General features: G+C 48.0%; 1 protein-coding gene across 1 annotated transcript in view; it reads left to right on the top strand.

Moving 5' to 3' along the window:
* The first annotated feature begins 3,703 nt into the window (after positions 1 to 3,703).
* Positions 3,704 to 16,642, top strand: part of Actn4 (actinin alpha 4) — a 65,261-nt gene continuing 52,322 nt past the window's right edge. The window contains exon 1 of the mRNA XM_038338783.2: positions 3,704 to 3,992. Within this exon, the coding sequence (XP_038194711.1) occupies positions 3,831 to 3,992 (162 nt within the window). The 5' untranslated portion in view covers positions 3,704 to 3,830. The remainder of the gene's footprint in view (positions 3,993 to 16,642) is intronic.

Genomic DNA, 16,642 nt, shown 5'->3' with positions numbered 1-16,642 from the left:
AAGCCTGCCTAGTTTACAAAAACTAGTTGCACGACTGGCTGCAAAGCTAAAGAGAAATCCCGTGGGGGTGGGAGGGGGGCAAAATGCCTCCATAGGGCTGGGCTGTGGGCAAGCCTGCTGGGCATATCTTAACTAGTGATTGATGGGGGAGGACATAGCCCTTGTGGGTGGGGCCGTTCCTGAAGTGATGGTCCTGGGTTCTATAAGAAAGCAGTCTGAACAAGCCATGAGGAGCAAACCAGTAAGCAGCACCCACCCATCAGCTCCTGACTCTAGGTTCCTACCCTGTTTGAGCTCCTGTCCTGGCTTTGAAGAGTGTAAGACAAATAAAACTCTTGCCTCCCAAACTTGTTTTTTGGTCCTGGTGTTTCCTTGCAGCAATAGAAACCCTAAGACAACCGGGCGGTGGTGGCGCACGCCTTTAATCCTAGCACTCGGAAGGCAGAGGTAGGCGGATCTCTGAGTTCGAGTCCAGCCTGGTCTACAAGAGCTAGTTCCAGGACAGGCTCTCTAGAAACTACAGGGAAACCCTGTCTCGAAAAACCAAAAAAAAAAAAAAAAAGAAACCCTAAGACATTAGGCTTGGCATTATCTTTACCTGCTGAACTATCTCACCAGCCTCTAATTGCAGCAGTGTTTGGGTTTTGTTTTGTTAACAAGGTCTCCTTGTAACCCAGGCTGACCTTGAACTAGAAGATCCTCCTGAGTGTTGTAGCTGTAGACCTGAGTGACACACCTGGTTTTCAGTCCATTCATTCATAAATTCACTTGGGATTAGTAAGTTTCCTCTGGGTACCAGACACTGCTTCAGAGGCCAGGGCTAGACCAGAGTCTGAAGCAAAGGTCCCTTTCCCTCCCTTGTGGGTTGCTATTTTGGGGAAAGAAACAGCCAAGACAGAACAGCAATGAATCAACAGTGTTAAAAGGTGAAAAGTATTACGGACAAAGGTGCAGGAGGCAGTTCTTGTTTAGCGGATGTCTGAATGCAACTTAAGCACCTCTAGTTAGGCAAGCATTCAACCTGTAGGCCATGCCCGCAGGCCCTCACTGCTGGATTCTAGCTAAACGCTTTACCACTGAGCCATGCTCCCAAACCCTCACTACTGGATTCTAGGCTTTACCAACCGAGGCACACCCCCAATCCCTCTCTGGAGAGCTCCAACAAAACACTCCTCCACTCCTCCAACCCACAAAGCTATTTTCTACAAAGCGGTCAGGGACGGGCTCTTGGAAGAGCAGAGATCTGCAGAAGAGGAGGCTGTGAGTCATGGAGATTCGGAATGTGGGGAAAGTACAGCAGACAGACAACACGGTACTGTGTGCAAAGGCCTTGCAAGCTTAGGAGCTTTCGGTCAGGAGGCAGGAGCGAGGAGGCCAGCAAGCTAGGGAGAGAGTGGAAGGTAGGCTGAGAGGAAAACGAGGACCCGGATGTGGAGGACCCGCTGGGTCTGAAACCCCAGGACCTTCCCCCATAGTAAATAGAAACTCTTACTATTTTAAAACCTATGCCGGCATGAGAACCAAATTTCCACACGTAAGAAAAAGTGGAGGTTGAGCGGTGCCTTTAACCCCAGCATTCAGGAGGCAGAGCCTGGCCTCTGTGAGGCAGAACTCTGAGTTCAGGACCAGCCTGGTCTACAGAGCAAGTTTCAGGGCAGCCAGGATTACACAGAGAAGCTCTGCCTCAAAGAAAAGAAAACGTGGAATGGAAACCGTCATGTCAAGTGAAATCCTCCAGACTCAGACGAATGTGTGTTTTCTAGAGGAGGGGGAGGCCTGGCCGTATAGTCAGTGATCCCAGCTACTCCGGGGGCTGCTGCAGGATTATCCCAAGGCCTAGGCCAATGTGGGCAATTTAGTGAGACTTTACTTCAAAATACAAAGGAAAAAAAAAAGCTGGAGATAAGGTTCCATTGGCAGAGGGCTCATCTGGCAGATCCTAACTTTAATCTCCAGTTCAGGGGGAAAGAAAAGATTCCTCAAGAGAAGGGGTTAGCAAGCCACGTGGCCCAGCCTGAAGGTCCAACCCAGGATTCCCAGGACCCCCAGTGGTAGATGCAGAGGATAAACTCTGTCTGACCTCCACATGTGTCACGCTCACTCCTGCTCCCGCACAATAAATAAATGTAAATTAAAAAAACAAAAAAACAACTGGGCGGTGGTGGCACATCCCTTTAATTCCAGTACTCGGGAGGCGGAAGCAGCCAGATCTTTGTGAGTTTGAGGCCAGTCTGGTCTACAAGAATTAGTTCCAGGACAGGCATCAAAAACTACAGGGAAACCCTGTCTCGAAAAACTAAAACTAAATAATAATGATAATAATAATAATAATAATAATAATAATAATAATAATAATAAAAACAGCAGCAAACTGGGGGCTGGAGTGGAGGGAGAAGAAAGAGGAAGGCAGGGAGAAGGCTGCAGGGACGATGGCTGCTGACTGTCGCTTTTGAAGAAACCCTGTAGAGAGAGAAGATGAAGCCGGCATCTGTGTTTAAAGATGGAGGGGACCTGGACAACAAGTCAGATTTCAGATGCCTGTTAATGAGGCACCATTTTTTCCCCATGTGTGCTTCTTTTCTTTCTTTCTTGTTTGCATTTTGGTCTTTTGGAGACAAGGTTCCTCTTTGTAGTGCTGGCTTTCCTGGAACTCACTCTGCAGACCAGGCTGGCCTTGAATGCTGGGATTAAAGGCGTGCACCACCAAGCCTAGTTTCCACGTTTCTTACTGTTGCCCACCTCCACTACAAGATTAGTCATTTGATAATTGATTTGGCTTTTCTTTCTGTCCCTAGATGGCCAGCGCCTGCACATTGTAGGTGTTTAGTGTTTGTTGAATGAGGACAGACAAGTCCAAAAAGATCCTCTGCTTTCCCAGCTGGCTACTGTTATAGTCCATCTATTCCAGTCTAACCCAACTCCATGTCTATCTTGTGAATCCTTCGAGAGTTTTCTTTAAATATAATTTTCCATGAACCTACCCTAAAGACTTTGTAGTCCAGCCCATTTACCATTTATTTCCTTTTTTTTTTTTTTTTTTTTTTTTTTAAAGAGAGTCCTCATATAGCCCTCTAGATTCAAACTTGCTGTATGCCAAGTCTGGCCTTGAATTTCTGATCCTTCTGCCCACACCCCCAAATGTTGAAGATACAGGTATTTGTCACCATGCCTAGCTTTAAGCTCAACCATTTATTTGATTTGAGGCAGGGGTCTCCCATATAACCTAGGCTGGCCCCAAGCATGCTATATCTATCCTTCAGTCTCAGCGGCCTGAGACCAGAGGGCCCATGTACCATAATGCAGGGATTCTAGACGATAGTTTCATGAGGGGCTTTTTCTGACTTCTTTAGGGCCTAAGCATAAAAAAGGGTTTCGCACACAGTAGGCAGCCAATAAATCTTGATTACGTCTGAATGGCTGAATGGGAACACTTTCCACCCCGAAACAGGTTAAAGCCGGACAACGAGCCCCGCCTTATGAATCATTCATGACTTGGGCTCCGCCCACCGTGGAAAGGCGCGCGCGGCGGGGGTCTGCGGGCGCGCGCATTCACGCGAGAGAGGCGCCTGGGCTCCCACGCTAGGCGGGCGGCCGGAGGTGTGTTCTGCGCAGGCGCCGAACGTCTGGGGTCGGACTCGGCTCCTCAGGTGCGCGCGCGCGGGAGGGCGGCGGCGGCGGCTCAGTGCGCAGGCGTCGCGAGCGTAGCGCGCAGGCGTCAGTCTTGGGCGGGCTGAAAGCTGCTGAAGCGGCGGCTGAGTCGGAGGCTCCGGCACAGGGGCGGGAGCTGAGGCGGGAGCGGACCGGCTGGCGGGCTAGCGAGAGGCGGCGGTATGGTGGACTACCACGCGGCGAACCAGGCGTACCAGTATGGCCCAAGCAGCGGCGGCAATGGCGCGGGCGGCGGCGGCAGCATGGGCGACTACATGGCCCAGGAGGATGACTGGGACCGGGACCTGCTGTTGGACCCGGCCTGGGAGAAGCAGCAGCGCAAGGTGCGCACTGGGTGGCGTCCTGCGGGGGAGGGGGTGCGGGGAGGCGCTGGATGGGGGGGTGTCCTGAGAACAGTTAGCGGGACCGGGAAGGGATTTGGAGTCCCGGAGAAGGATAGCAGAGGTTGAGGAAGCAGTTGGCAGTCTGGAGGAAAAAAAAAAAGTGGAGGCTAGGTATGAGATCCGGGAAACCTGTCGAAGGCTGTGGAAGGCTGGGCGGGGAACTGGGGCAACTGAGGTGATGATCGTAAAATTGAAATAGAACTGGGTTTTAAGGCGGAATTGCAGGGTCAGAGGAAGGTTGGGAGGGCCCAGGGAAGCAACGGGGTCGGGGAAGGGAATTGGGGAGCCTGGGTAGTACTTGGGGGTTTTTGGAACCCCGGGGTGGAGGAGATGGTCTGGAGGTCAGAGAATCAGAGATTGGAATTGCGGAAGCCTTTGTGTGTGTTTGTGAGTTCTAGAAGAGATGAAGAATCAGGGAAGGTGAAGAAGGGGGGCTAAGGAGTCTGGCTAGGGATGGTAAGATGGTCCGATGGGACTAGGGGTCTGAGAAGGTCGGGTTTATTTATTTTCCAGTGGGGCCTAGGCACGAGGTATTTGTGAAAGGGGTGAGAATTACTGAGAGTGCCCTGTTGTAAAGGGAAGAGAAGGTTGGTCGGTAAAGAAGTGGAATATTGATGGAGAGGCCCAACAGTGTTTGTGGGTGCTTTGAAGAAGGGAGAGGTGGTGAAACAGGAAGGAGTTCCAGGCACACGAGGGAAATGTAGTCCAGTAAGGGTGAGACTGGAGGGAGACAGTGAGAGCTGGAATGCAGGATGAAGGAAGGAGGTTAGCTTGGGAAAATGGAAGTGTGGTTATAAGGCCCTGGACGATGCAGAGCCTGAGAAAGGGGTTGTTTTGTTCGATAAGGACGAAATAAGTGCTCAGGGAGAGTAGTGGCTTCGGATGGGAAGGGGGTCAGGGAAGGGACTGCTATGCTAGGCAGTGTTTTCTGAGGATACTGTGAGGTGAGGAGGCAGTGTAGAAGAGCAGCCACAGTGGCAAACGGGAAGGTCAGAGTAGGAGACCACGGGTGGTGATGGGGACTGGGGTCTAAAGTGGTTGAGGGGAGCTCTGATGAGAGAGGGTGTGAATGTATTCAGGCAGAGCTAAAGAAGGGTGTGTTGAGTGGGTGAGAGTGTGTGGGAGTTCACGAGTGTGTGACGAGGGTGGGAGGTAGTTGAAATTAGAAGCGATTTCATGCATTCTAAAGTTTGAGACTTTCTCTCCAGATTTGTAATGTTCTGATGGGCACTGTAGCTTTGACAAGACCCTTGATCTCTTAGGGCAATGTGAGTATAAAATGGGAGAGGATCAGAAAGACCCTCTTGGTGACTTTGCAAAGGGGATCTGCAAGGAATTTGGACGTTGGGAGCTGGGAGCGGGACCCTGAGGATGTGGGAGAGAGCCGGTTTGGTGACATTTCCCAGACCTCCCTGGGGGCAGACTCTAGGGAGTTGGTGCTCTGTGACTGGGCAGCCTGAGGTGGGGCCTAGTGTAACTTTGGCTCAATCACCAATGTCAGCAATGAGCAGTCGTAACGGGTGGCAAGTAGCAGTGGTGTTGGTGTCTCTCAGTTGAGCTAGCTGGTGAATGGGTACATTTTCAAAGGAAGGGGAGATCTAGTCTGGATTCCAACAATAATTTATTGCCTGAGGCCATACCAGATTGGAAAAGATTGAAAGTGGCCGAAAGACTTTGAAAGTTGGAAGGAAACTGGATCACAGTTAATGTTTAAGAAAATGTGCTGCCGCCATGCCCCCACCCCCTTTGTTTCTTAGATGCTAGAAGGGCACCCTACTTTCACATCTTCCACCAACCTTTGGTGGTTCCCTCTTTCTGTCCCACCCTTAAGGGAACCCACATGGTGAGACTGCTGTGCATTCAGGCCCTGGCAGGAACCAGAACTCACCAGAACCCGTTGCTGCCTGTGTCATTCCCACCTGCTCCTTCCTGGCTCCTTCCTTCCCATCCAGGAAAGGTGGAAGACCAGGGTGGCTTATACCGTCCTCTGCCTGCAGTTGCTTCAGCGTTCTAAGGGCCTGGCTCTAGTGAGCTTGCTTTATAACCCACTGCAGCAAATATTTACACTTAGCTGTCCTTTAGGGGAAAAGCATTGCTTTACCTCTGTACCCTGGCCTGCGCGGGGGCAGTGGGGAAAGGGGTCTTCAAAGGAATCTATCAGTGGGTGCCTTATTTCCTTCCTTCAAGAGCCTCCGACCCAATCCCCAGTAAGATGGCTGGGTCTTTCCTCTTTTGTTTTGTGGCTGTGCCTTTACCATGCTTATGTACAACCTTTGTGAGTGTGAATGACAGATCACCTTTCTCGCCTCTCCTGGTACAAGGAAAGTGACAGTCCTGGCTGTACTTGTCTGCACACTCAGACTCTGTGACTGCAGCAGCTGAAGCAGGAGTTGGCCCAGGTCAAGAATGTGTCTGTAAGCTGTTGCTCTGAATCCTAGGGTCCCCATACCCAAGGCATCATCAATATGGAGGTTATGCAGCAGGTGTTCCTTGGCAGCCATGCACACTCTGGATGGACGGGACTGATCTGGTCTTTAAAAAAGTATTGTTGGGTGGCAGTGGAGCACGCCTTTAATCCCAACAGTGGCAGGAGGATCTCTGAGTTTGAGGCCAGCCTGGTCTACAGAACGAGTTACAGGACAGGCTCCAAAGCTATAGTGAAACTCTGTCTTGATCCCCCACCAAAAAGCAACAAACAACAACAAAAAGGATTTAAGAAGGTTTTAGTATTACTGTTTTAGTCTATAGGTTTATGTTCAGGCCGTCCCTGAATCCCGGGCTCAGGTGATTCATATGTCTCATTCTCCTGAGTAGCTTGGAACTATAGGCCTATAAGCAAACCCTTGAGCAATCAAGAGTCCTTAGTTCCCTTTCCTAATTTGTCCCGTTCAGGTACTGGTCATCCTTAGGATTGCGTGGCTGTAGACCTCTGTCCTCACATGTCTTCCCCTGCTTCTGTGGAAGGCTGAGTTCTCTCCTCACAGTAAGAGGAAACGCCTTGTTCTGAGCTTGAGTGTTCACTGGCACACCATTGTTTACGGACCTCAGGGTTAGACCCTGACCTTTGGCTCAGCCTGTATTAAATGTGAGTTAATTATTTGAAAGTTCTGATAGTGTTTTGTTTTTTGTAAGCCAGCCCCGCCATTTTTTCTTTTAGACCCCAAAGTAGCCATCTGGTATTTTGCTCCATTACTCTAATTGTTCCTCTCTAAGGAGCTGGCTAAGACTAACAGCTCCTTAGCAGCTTTTGAAATTGAATAACATACTTAACAACAACAAAAAAAGTAGCCAAACTGGGTTGTCCTCTGGAAACAAGAGTAAGTATGTGATCTGGGTGAATATATGTGCTCTGTGCCCTCTTGGGAGAAGAGAGAGGAGGAAGCGCCTCAGCAGCCAACATCCTGTTCCTTCCGTCCTGCTGGAAAATGTGTGTTCTCCTGTAAGCCCAGCACTCAGGATCTTGAGTCAGACAGATCTCAAGTTCAGGACCTACCAGCATGGGCATAAATAGGGTATGACCCTAGTTCAAAAGACAAGAAAAAAGCCAGCCAGTAGTGGCACACACCTTTAATCCCTGCACTCGGGAGGCAAAGGCAAGCGGATCTCTGTGAGTTTCAGGTCAGTCTGGTATACAAGAGTGACTTCCAGGGCAGGCTCCAAAGCTACAGAGAAATTCTGTCCCCCCAAAATAAAATAAAACAAAATAAAAACAAAAAAGAAATGAAAAGTTTCTGAAAGGGTAGGCTTCTTCTTGCTTAGTTGAGAGTTGAGATCTGGCTGTGGCCCGGGGTGGCATCTACCACTTTACTAATCCTAGGCAGTATAGGGTGTGGCCCAGGGGTTGCCTTTTACCTTTTGCAACGCCCTCTCTGGTTCCAGCTTCTGAGACCAACTGGGAGGCTTCTTTGGCAGCAGGAACTGACTCATTCTCCAGTTAGAAGGCATGCTAAAAGCTTTCATTTAGTGGCAGTCAATTGCTTGGCCTTGCAGGGAAAGTTGGGTGAAAGTGTTAGTGGGCAAAAGCAACCCAGGAGAATCACAGCACATGTTTGTGAGCCCAGCATTCAGAGTGCTGAAGCGGGAGGATCATTAGAGTTGGAGGCAAGCCTGGGCTATTTAGAAAGACTCAGCTGGGCATGGTGGCGCACACTTATATGCTCACTGGAGGCAGAGTCGGGAGGATTATAGACGAGTTCAAGGCCAGTCTACAAAGAGTTTAAGTTCTGTTAGGGCTGCATAACAAAATCCTGTCTTTTTTTTTTTTTTTTTTTTGGTTTTTCGAGACAGGGTTTCTCTGTGGCTTTGGAGCCTGTCCTGGAACTAGCTCTTGTAGACCAGGCTGGTCTCGAACTCACAGAGATCCGCCTGCCTCTGCCTCCCGAGTGCTGGGATTAAAGGCGTGCGCCACCACCGCCCGGCTTCAAAATCCTGTCTTAAAGAAAAAGAAAAAAACACATCAAAAAGCCCACCAGGAAGTGAGGCTGTGATACTTTGTCTTCCCATCCAAGGGGGAGGCTAGCTGGGAGATCAGTTAAAATACATCCTTGCAGCTAACATATTCACTTCATCACCCGGCAGGGGAGCAGGGCCTTTAGTCTTAGATTCCAAGTCTAAACCTAACAAGCCGGTAAGGAGAGTTTTGCCATTTCAACATACACTCAATTCATGGCCAACTTTGGCCAGACAGCGACCTTTCCAGATTTAAGTGAGTGTGTAGTACAGGTTATCTGGCAGTGCTGTCTAGCAGATGACAGCCAGGAGGAGGGAGCCAAAAAAAAGCATCAGTTTGGGAAGGCCCAAGGAATTTGAGAGGCTGTTGAGATGAACACTCTAGGCTTTTGTCATCTGATTTATAGTGTGCTGGGAATTGCACAAGCCTTTGACCAGATCTCCTTTTTTTTTTTTTTTTTTTTTTTTTTTTTTTTTATTGCTTTGCTGCTGCTGCTGGTACATTGAAGGGGAGAAAATAAGCCAACATCTGTTTGCTGTAGTCCCACTTATTTTCAGGTGTCTGAATAGTCAGAATATCAAGATGCTGATCTCCCGGTCCTGCTTGCTTGTGTGTCCCAACTCAGTGTCCACCTGCGTGTTCTTGTTTCCTTTGTTCTCCGTGTCCCTGTTCCCAGCACTCAGCTCCTTTCCCTCAGTTTCCTTCCGTTGCCTTTATTTATATGTTTAGTCTTACAGAATAATAAAAACACTCACATTACCTTGTTCAAGATTTTTTTTCTCCACCTTTCTCATGGAAATGAGAGGCTAGTGATAATAGCAAGTTGGCGATTCAGTGGATAAGGTAACTGAAACACTGACCTATTAAAGCGGAGATGGAGGCAGATACAAAGCCATCGTCCCTGGACTAGTGAAAGAAGTCTTTATTACCTGGGTAGTTCGAGAGCTCAAGTTGGTTGAAACATCAAAGCAGAGTTATAAGGAAATGTAGTTACAGTGTTGGCAGTGTAGACGGGCAGCTTTGTTATAAAGTATCAGAAAGTGGCAGGACAGCACTTAACACCACTTCAAGAAGGTTCACGAGGGACATTTTAATCTATTGCCCAGGTATCTGGAGTCTAAATTGAACAATTCAAAGAGAAGCAGTATTTTTCAGTTGTAACCTCTTTTTTAAAGAGGAGGTGTGGCAGACTGTCTGGGGAGGGAGGGGCTTTCTGACAGAAAGTGCCATCTCTGTATAGATGAATAAAACCTGGTGCCCTGGTTTGAGTGCTTGAGGAGTTTCAGCCCAGGAGCAATCCCCCTGGGATTAGAAAAGTCCCTGAGACATTTATTTTAATGCTGTGCACCCCACTCCGCCCCCTTTGGCTGTTTTTTTACATCCTTCTCTTTCTTGTAAACAGAGGCATTAACTTGGATTGTCTGCAGAAAGTCCTCAGAAGCTGGTCGATGGAGACCCATGGCCTTTTTCTTAGCTATGATGTATTGAATGTTACCTGAAAGGCTGCTGACTGACCTTACAAGGGACTTGCTACTTAACCACCTGTTGTCCTTGCTCCTGTGTTTTTGGAATGACCTTTCCTACCCACACATTCCCTAACCAATAGCTGGGGAGTGTGTGTGCAGACTGACTGACCCTATAGTCTCTGCAATTACCTCAATCTCCTAAACAATTCCATATCCATCGTTACCTTATGTACTTAGTCAACTTGAACTTTTTTAGGCTTTAAAAAAAATTGAGCCGATTGGTGGTGGCGAACATCTTTATCCCAGCACTTGGGAGGCAGAGGCAGGCTGATCTCTTGAGTTTGAGGCCAGCCTGGTCTACAGAGTTCGTTCTAGGGCTACACAGAGAAACCCTGTCTCGAAAACATAAGTAAAATAAAGAATAAATTGAAAACTGGAAGTGATGGCGCGTGCCTGTAATCCCAGTACTGGGAGGCAGAGACAAAGGGAGACAGAGTTGAAAGTCATCCTCAGCTGCATGCTGAGCTTATGGCCAACCCGGGCTACATGAGACACTAAGTTTTCTTGAGACAGGGTCTAACCATGCAGTGCCAGGTGGGTTTGGAATTCCCAGAGATCCACTTGTCTCTGCCTCCTGAGAGCTAGGATTAGCGGTGTGCACCACCATGCTTGGGACTAAAATCCTTTTTTAAAAAGAGGGAAATCATGTGGTGTCTGACAGATTTGGTTTCCCTGGCACTAAATAAAGGGAACTGTAAAAAAAAAAATCATGAAGAACAAAAGAATGTTAGGTTCAGCGAGATCCTATTCCGGCCAGAGACTCTGGTCCAAGGCCGACTCCCTTGTTCAGAGGGTTTTACATGCTAGCAGGTATTGAAGACCCTTTTCTGAAGTCACCAGGTTAACGGTGACTTGAAGGGAGTAACCTCCACATAGTTCAGGCTGCACAGAGGATGTGGACAATGCTGAACATCCTTGTATGCCTGCCGCCTTCGGAAAAACTTTATCTCATCTCACCCCAGAAACATTTCCGGAAGTGGGCAGAGCAGTGACTCACCCAGGAATACTCAGTCCCTTAAATGTCCCACCAGATTTGCTCAGGATTGGATGATCCTTGATTCATCCATGCTCAACTCCCCTCTTCCCAATTTTGTTTTCTGTTTTTCTTTTTGTGGCAGACTCTGATGTAGCCCAGGCTGTCTCAAATTCAATATGTAGCTGAAGATGACTTTTCCTGTCTCTGCCTCCCTCCCTGGTGCTGGTATTAGAGGCATTGCTGCCTTGCCCAGTTTCTGCCATTGGCTACCACTCCATCTCTAGGTCCCCTTCTGGTCTTTTGAGACAGGATTATGATGTATAAACTAGAATGGCCCCAGACTGGCCATTCTGCATCTGCTTCCCAACTGCTAAGATTACAGACCATATTATAAATATAAAAATGTGAGTTGTCTGGGGGCTATAACAGTGGCTCAGTGGTTAAAAGCACTGGCTGCTCTTTCAGAGGATCCAGGTTCAATTCCCAGCACCCACAGGGCAGCTCACAACTGTCTGTAACTTCAATTCCAGGGTTTCTGACACCCTCACACAGACATAGATGCAGGCAAAACACCAATGCACATAAAATAAAAATAAATTAACCGGGCGGTGGTGGGCATGGTACACCTTTGATTCCAGCACTTTTAAGGCAGAGACAGGCGGATCTCTGAGTTTGAGGTCAGGCTAGTCTACAAAGCTAGTTCTAGGACAGTTAGGGTTGCTACACAGTGAAATTCTGTCTTGAAAAATCAAAAAAAGAAAATTGTGTGTGTGTTTAATTAAAAAAAAGAATGTGAGTTGTCACTTGCTCCACACGTAGCTTCTCTTCAAGGCCTCAGTTTTCTTAGTCCTGCGTGCTGGAATCCTGGTCACTGCAATGAGTAGAACATACTGCTGCACCATCTAGAAGGGAAACCGTGTTCTGTGGAGTTAAAAAAGACTTACCAAAATGTTTTTTCTTCCAAATATCGGAGCAGAACAGTTTCTTTGTCTTCTAGTAGAACCACAGACGTGGGGCAGTAGTAGTTGGAAATGGCAGTTCCTGCCCCGTGGAATGCAGTGAAGTCATCTTGGGAAATATCCTTGTGATGGTGTCGCAATGACTGAATGGGTGCTGGAACACCAGTAGTACAATAGCATTTGTGTCTTTGCTGCAGACAGAAAGAAAGGCGACATTGTGGTTTGTTTCATGCTTTTTAAAGTTTTCCCCTCAAAGGTGTGGGGCTGAGTGATGTCTTTCGCTGACTTTCTAGTGGGTTTTCTTTCTGAGTGGGTGGTTCATAGGCAACCGGCCCCACGTACACAAGGTGCAGTTTCTCTAGAGTGCAACTTGCAAATGTTTCAAACAGTGAAATGTGTCCCTCACTCCCCACCATGCTAGAGGAAGCCAATTTGAGGTTAGACAACATCATGGAAGGAAGCTTGCAAAAGTGATTCAGCATCCAGCTATGGCAAGCGGGCCGGCAGGGTTGCTTGAGGGAGTGTCACAGGCAGGAAGAGGAGTTGTGGCGCTTCTGCTCAGGGATGACAAGCCTTTGATCACTATAGGCCAAAGGCGGTGCTGGAAACTAGCTTCAGTCATTGTCATTTTGTGTTTGTGTGTGTGTGTGTGTGTGTAAGATGAGCACGTTAAGCACATTAGCACTCTTGTCTGACTAAGTCTGGTGTGAATAGAGGGTATTTAATTGCTCTCACCACGGAAACCTGTTTGCTTACTATTTGGGAGAGTGCTGCACCCAACCCAGGGGCCTGGGCAGAAAGATATACCAGGTGGTCTCAGGAAAATGCCACATGCTGCACAGTGGCTGTGCCCAGTAGGGGCTTGAGTGGCTCTGTTCCCTGACAAGAAGAGAATTTGGACCGCCTACTTTGTTGATAAGGGGTGTGCACAGCAGCTGGTGGCTTTGTAGCTACTGCAGGGTCTGCATAGAGTTGGAATTTCAGCTATGTGGCCTTTTGTTATTTCAGTGCTGTGTGTCGAACCCAGGACCTCACATGTGTTAGGCAACTGCTCTACCCCTGAGCTATCCCCACCCCTGCCTGCTTTCACAAACACAAATTAAAAACTTAAAGTTCCCATCAAACTCAAAGAGAGAATAAAGAGCACTATTATAAAAAAAGAAAAACTCCACATCTGAGAACGCCCCCCCTCCCCTTCCTTTACGATGCTCAGCTCATTAAACTCCTGATGAGACTGGAATACTGAGTAGTTCTGCTCTGGCTGTTGCCGACATGGCTTACTTTGGGAAGGCTTGGATTTTTTTCCTTCCCTTTCTTTTTTTAACTTTAAGACTTAAAATGATCTTTTAGTTTGGGCCTATGAAGTAAGCCCAGTTTCAAAATTCAAAATGTCTGGGAGCAGTGACTTGCCAGGCTGGTTCAAGGGCAGTCTGATGAATTGGCCCTTCTTACAGGCTGTCTGTGAACCAGTCATGATTCAGATTTTCAAGTCCTGGAAGGTGTCCAGACAGTAAACATCACCAAGATCCTGAGGCAGTTACTTTTTTTTTTTTTTTTAAGCTGTGCTGCCAAGACTGTGGTAGATTTGACTTTCTGTAAAACAGAATGGCCTGTATCAAAATGTCTTTCTCAGAGATGTTGGCTTTAGTCGTTCAGCCCCGTGGCTCTTGGTGGGGTGGTCAGGAAATACCTACAGCAGTGAGGACAGGGCCTTCTCAGCCACTCCTTGTCCCTTTCTAGACAGGGTCTATTCTGTGTAGTACTAACTCGTCTGGAATTTGCTATGTGGACCAGGCTGACAAAGAACTGAGATCTGCCTGCCCCTGCTTACAAAGTGTTTGGGATTAAAGATGTGTGCCACCCTCCCCCACAACACATCCCACACACCTGCCTTGGCCACTTCTTAAAACACGCACACACACACCCTCACATACACACGTGCACACACCCACATACACGCGCGCACACACCCACATACATACACATGTGCACACACACAAGATTAAATCCAGGGTCTCATGAATGTTCTGCAGAGACGACCACTGTGCCACGTCTCTAGCATGCCAGCGTCTCCTCCTCACTTTGAGAAAGGATCTTGTACAAAACCCTAACTGATCAGTTACTACATAATCCTCACTGGCCTCTAACTCTCGACAGTTCTGTCTCATCCTTCCATGTGCTGGGATTATAGGCCACCATGCCCAGCTTTTGTAACTCTGGGATGGGCATGGGCCCGCTGATGGAAGGGTGTTCAGTCCATTGAGAACTGGACAGTTTCTGGGTGATTGGTTAATGGATCTTGGTTCAAAATTGAGAAAGGTGTAGAAGAGACACTTGGCTTCTGCTGCCACACAGGGGCACCCCCAAAACTCAACAGGGAGCAAGCTTTGACCGTAAGGATAGAAAACCCACAGGTCACTGATATTCCCTAAGCAGCTACCTTCCACTTGAAATTTTTGGGCCTTTTTGATAAACAAGCCCAAGGCAGTCTTTGCCAAATACGGCCTGTTCTGTAGGATTTTAGGAGACAACTTTCTTGCCTAAAAATAAATGCCTTTTCCTATCAAACATTCCAAGCATAGTTGAAACATGAGATTTCTGAGGAATAGCAGTTCAGATTCTAATGGGTTCAGTTTTGTCAAGAGTCCAGAGCCTTTGGGGACTGTTTTGGGATTGGTCTGTGGCCACTAAGGAAGTCAGAAGACCAAATGCAGACCATTTTCCATCTCATTCTATATGTTCTTAATCGTGTTGGAGGTTGGTGGAGAAAGAAAGGCTCTACACATATGTAAATAAAGAAGGTAAGGGTCTGGGGATATGTTTGGATCAGTGAGCAAAGTGTTTGCTGTATAAGCATGAGGACCTGACTTAGGGTCCCGAGCACATAGATAAGCCAGCCATGATAACATGAGTCTGTAACCATAGGTACACATGCACAGGGAGACAGACAGATTCTAGGGGCTTACTGACCAGCGGGTATAATCAAATCCATGAGTTCCAGGCTCAGTGAGAGACCCTGTCTCAAAAATAAGTCTGGAGAGATGGCTTGCTTGGTGGCTAAGAGTATGTACTTCTCTAGCTGAGGACCAGGGTTCCATTCCCAGCACCCTCTTAGCTGTTCAAAACTGCCTGTAATCCAGTTCCATGGAATTCAACACACCCTCTTCTGTCCTCTGGGCACTCAGAGGCACATGGTGTACACACACACACACACACACACACACACTCTGCAGAGCCAGGCAGTGGTGGTGCACGCCTTTAATCCAAGCACTGGAGAGGCAGGGGCAGGCAGACCTCTGAGTTTGAGGCTAGCCTGGTCTACAGAGTGAGTTCCAGGACAGGCTCCAGAGAAACCCTAACTCGAAAAACAAGCAAACACCACCACCCCCCAACTCAGAAAAACAGGCAGAGAAGAAGTTGAAGAGGTTGGCACCGTGTCAGCCTCAGGCCTCCACCTGTGCCTCATAGGTTAGCATGGATACACATATAACTACACACACATTGTGCACTAACATTCTACCTTGGTGCACTGTGAACTGATTACACACAGTCCTCTGCAGTAGATTTTATTCTCATGACACTCCTCACAGCACGTGCGCAGCAGTGGACCCAGGGATTGGGCTGAGAAATATAAATCTTTAATTCAGGCACTGAGGAGTTGGAGGAAGAAGAACCATAAGTTCAAGGCCAGCCTAGACTAAGAGAGACTTGTCTCAAAAAGAAAGAAATTGATTGTGTTTAGCCCAAACAAACAACATAACAAATTAAGGAAGGCACCTGTGGATGTCTAAGTCTGGTGTAGCCCAGTGTTGAGCAAAGGTGTCTGGCTCCCTGGGTTATGCTCTTGTTACCAACTACTGTCAACTAGAGATTGGGAATAGCTCTGGAGGAGGTTGGTAAGGACTGGTGCTGCTTTTGCTGGAGAACTGGGAGGAAGGTCTCTGAAGAGGGCATTTTAGCTGTTCCCTACAGTGGTAAGTTCCCCAGGAGAGGAGGAAGGCCTTTGTCAGACCTATGTCCTGAAGTACTGAGAAGGTAGGTGGGAGCCAGAATTTGAGCATTGCAGCCTTTTCCTCTTGAGCTACGTGGACAAGCCAAACCAGAACTGACTTCTGAAGTGGGAACCCCCAAACTGCATGGCAGTAAAGCGAACAAAGGCTTCAATTATCTCTGCAGTAGGCACCTGTGTCTGATTAAGTCCTGGATGACTTTGGAGTCTGGAGTTTTACAGCACTGTGTGCTCATTTGCTTTGTAGTGTGACTCTGCACCTAACTTCTACCATGTGGACAGGTCCAACCCCCTTCCCATCAAGAGGCATATATATATATACCTGGTGAGATGCCACAAGACATCTTTTCCACCCTTAGTCTTCAGCCTTTTTTTTGTTGTTACCACTATTGGCTTTTTGAGTCAGGGTCTTACTGTGTCATCTACTCTTGGCCTCCACCTCTCAACTGCTAGGAATCAGGTGTAAGTCACAGTGTCCTGTCAGAAGGCTTGATTTTGGGGTGGGCGGGGGCGAAGCAGGGATTCTCTGTAGCCCTGGCTGTCCTGGAAATCACCCCTCCCCCACTCCTGGATTCTGGGGATCAGATCATCAAGCTTGGGTAACACTTTACCTATCTTGCATGGAGTCTAATTTTGTTTTGTTTTTCGTTTTTGGTTTTTTTTGAGACAG

This window comes from Arvicola amphibius, chromosome 8 (genome assembly GCF_903992535.2).
Source record: "Arvicola amphibius chromosome 8, mArvAmp1.2, whole genome shotgun sequence".
Classification (NCBI taxonomy): domain Eukaryota; kingdom Metazoa; phylum Chordata; class Mammalia; order Rodentia; family Cricetidae; genus Arvicola; species Arvicola amphibius.
Note: the sequence above shows the minus strand (reverse complement) of the source record. Positions and strands in the feature narration are given on the sequence as shown.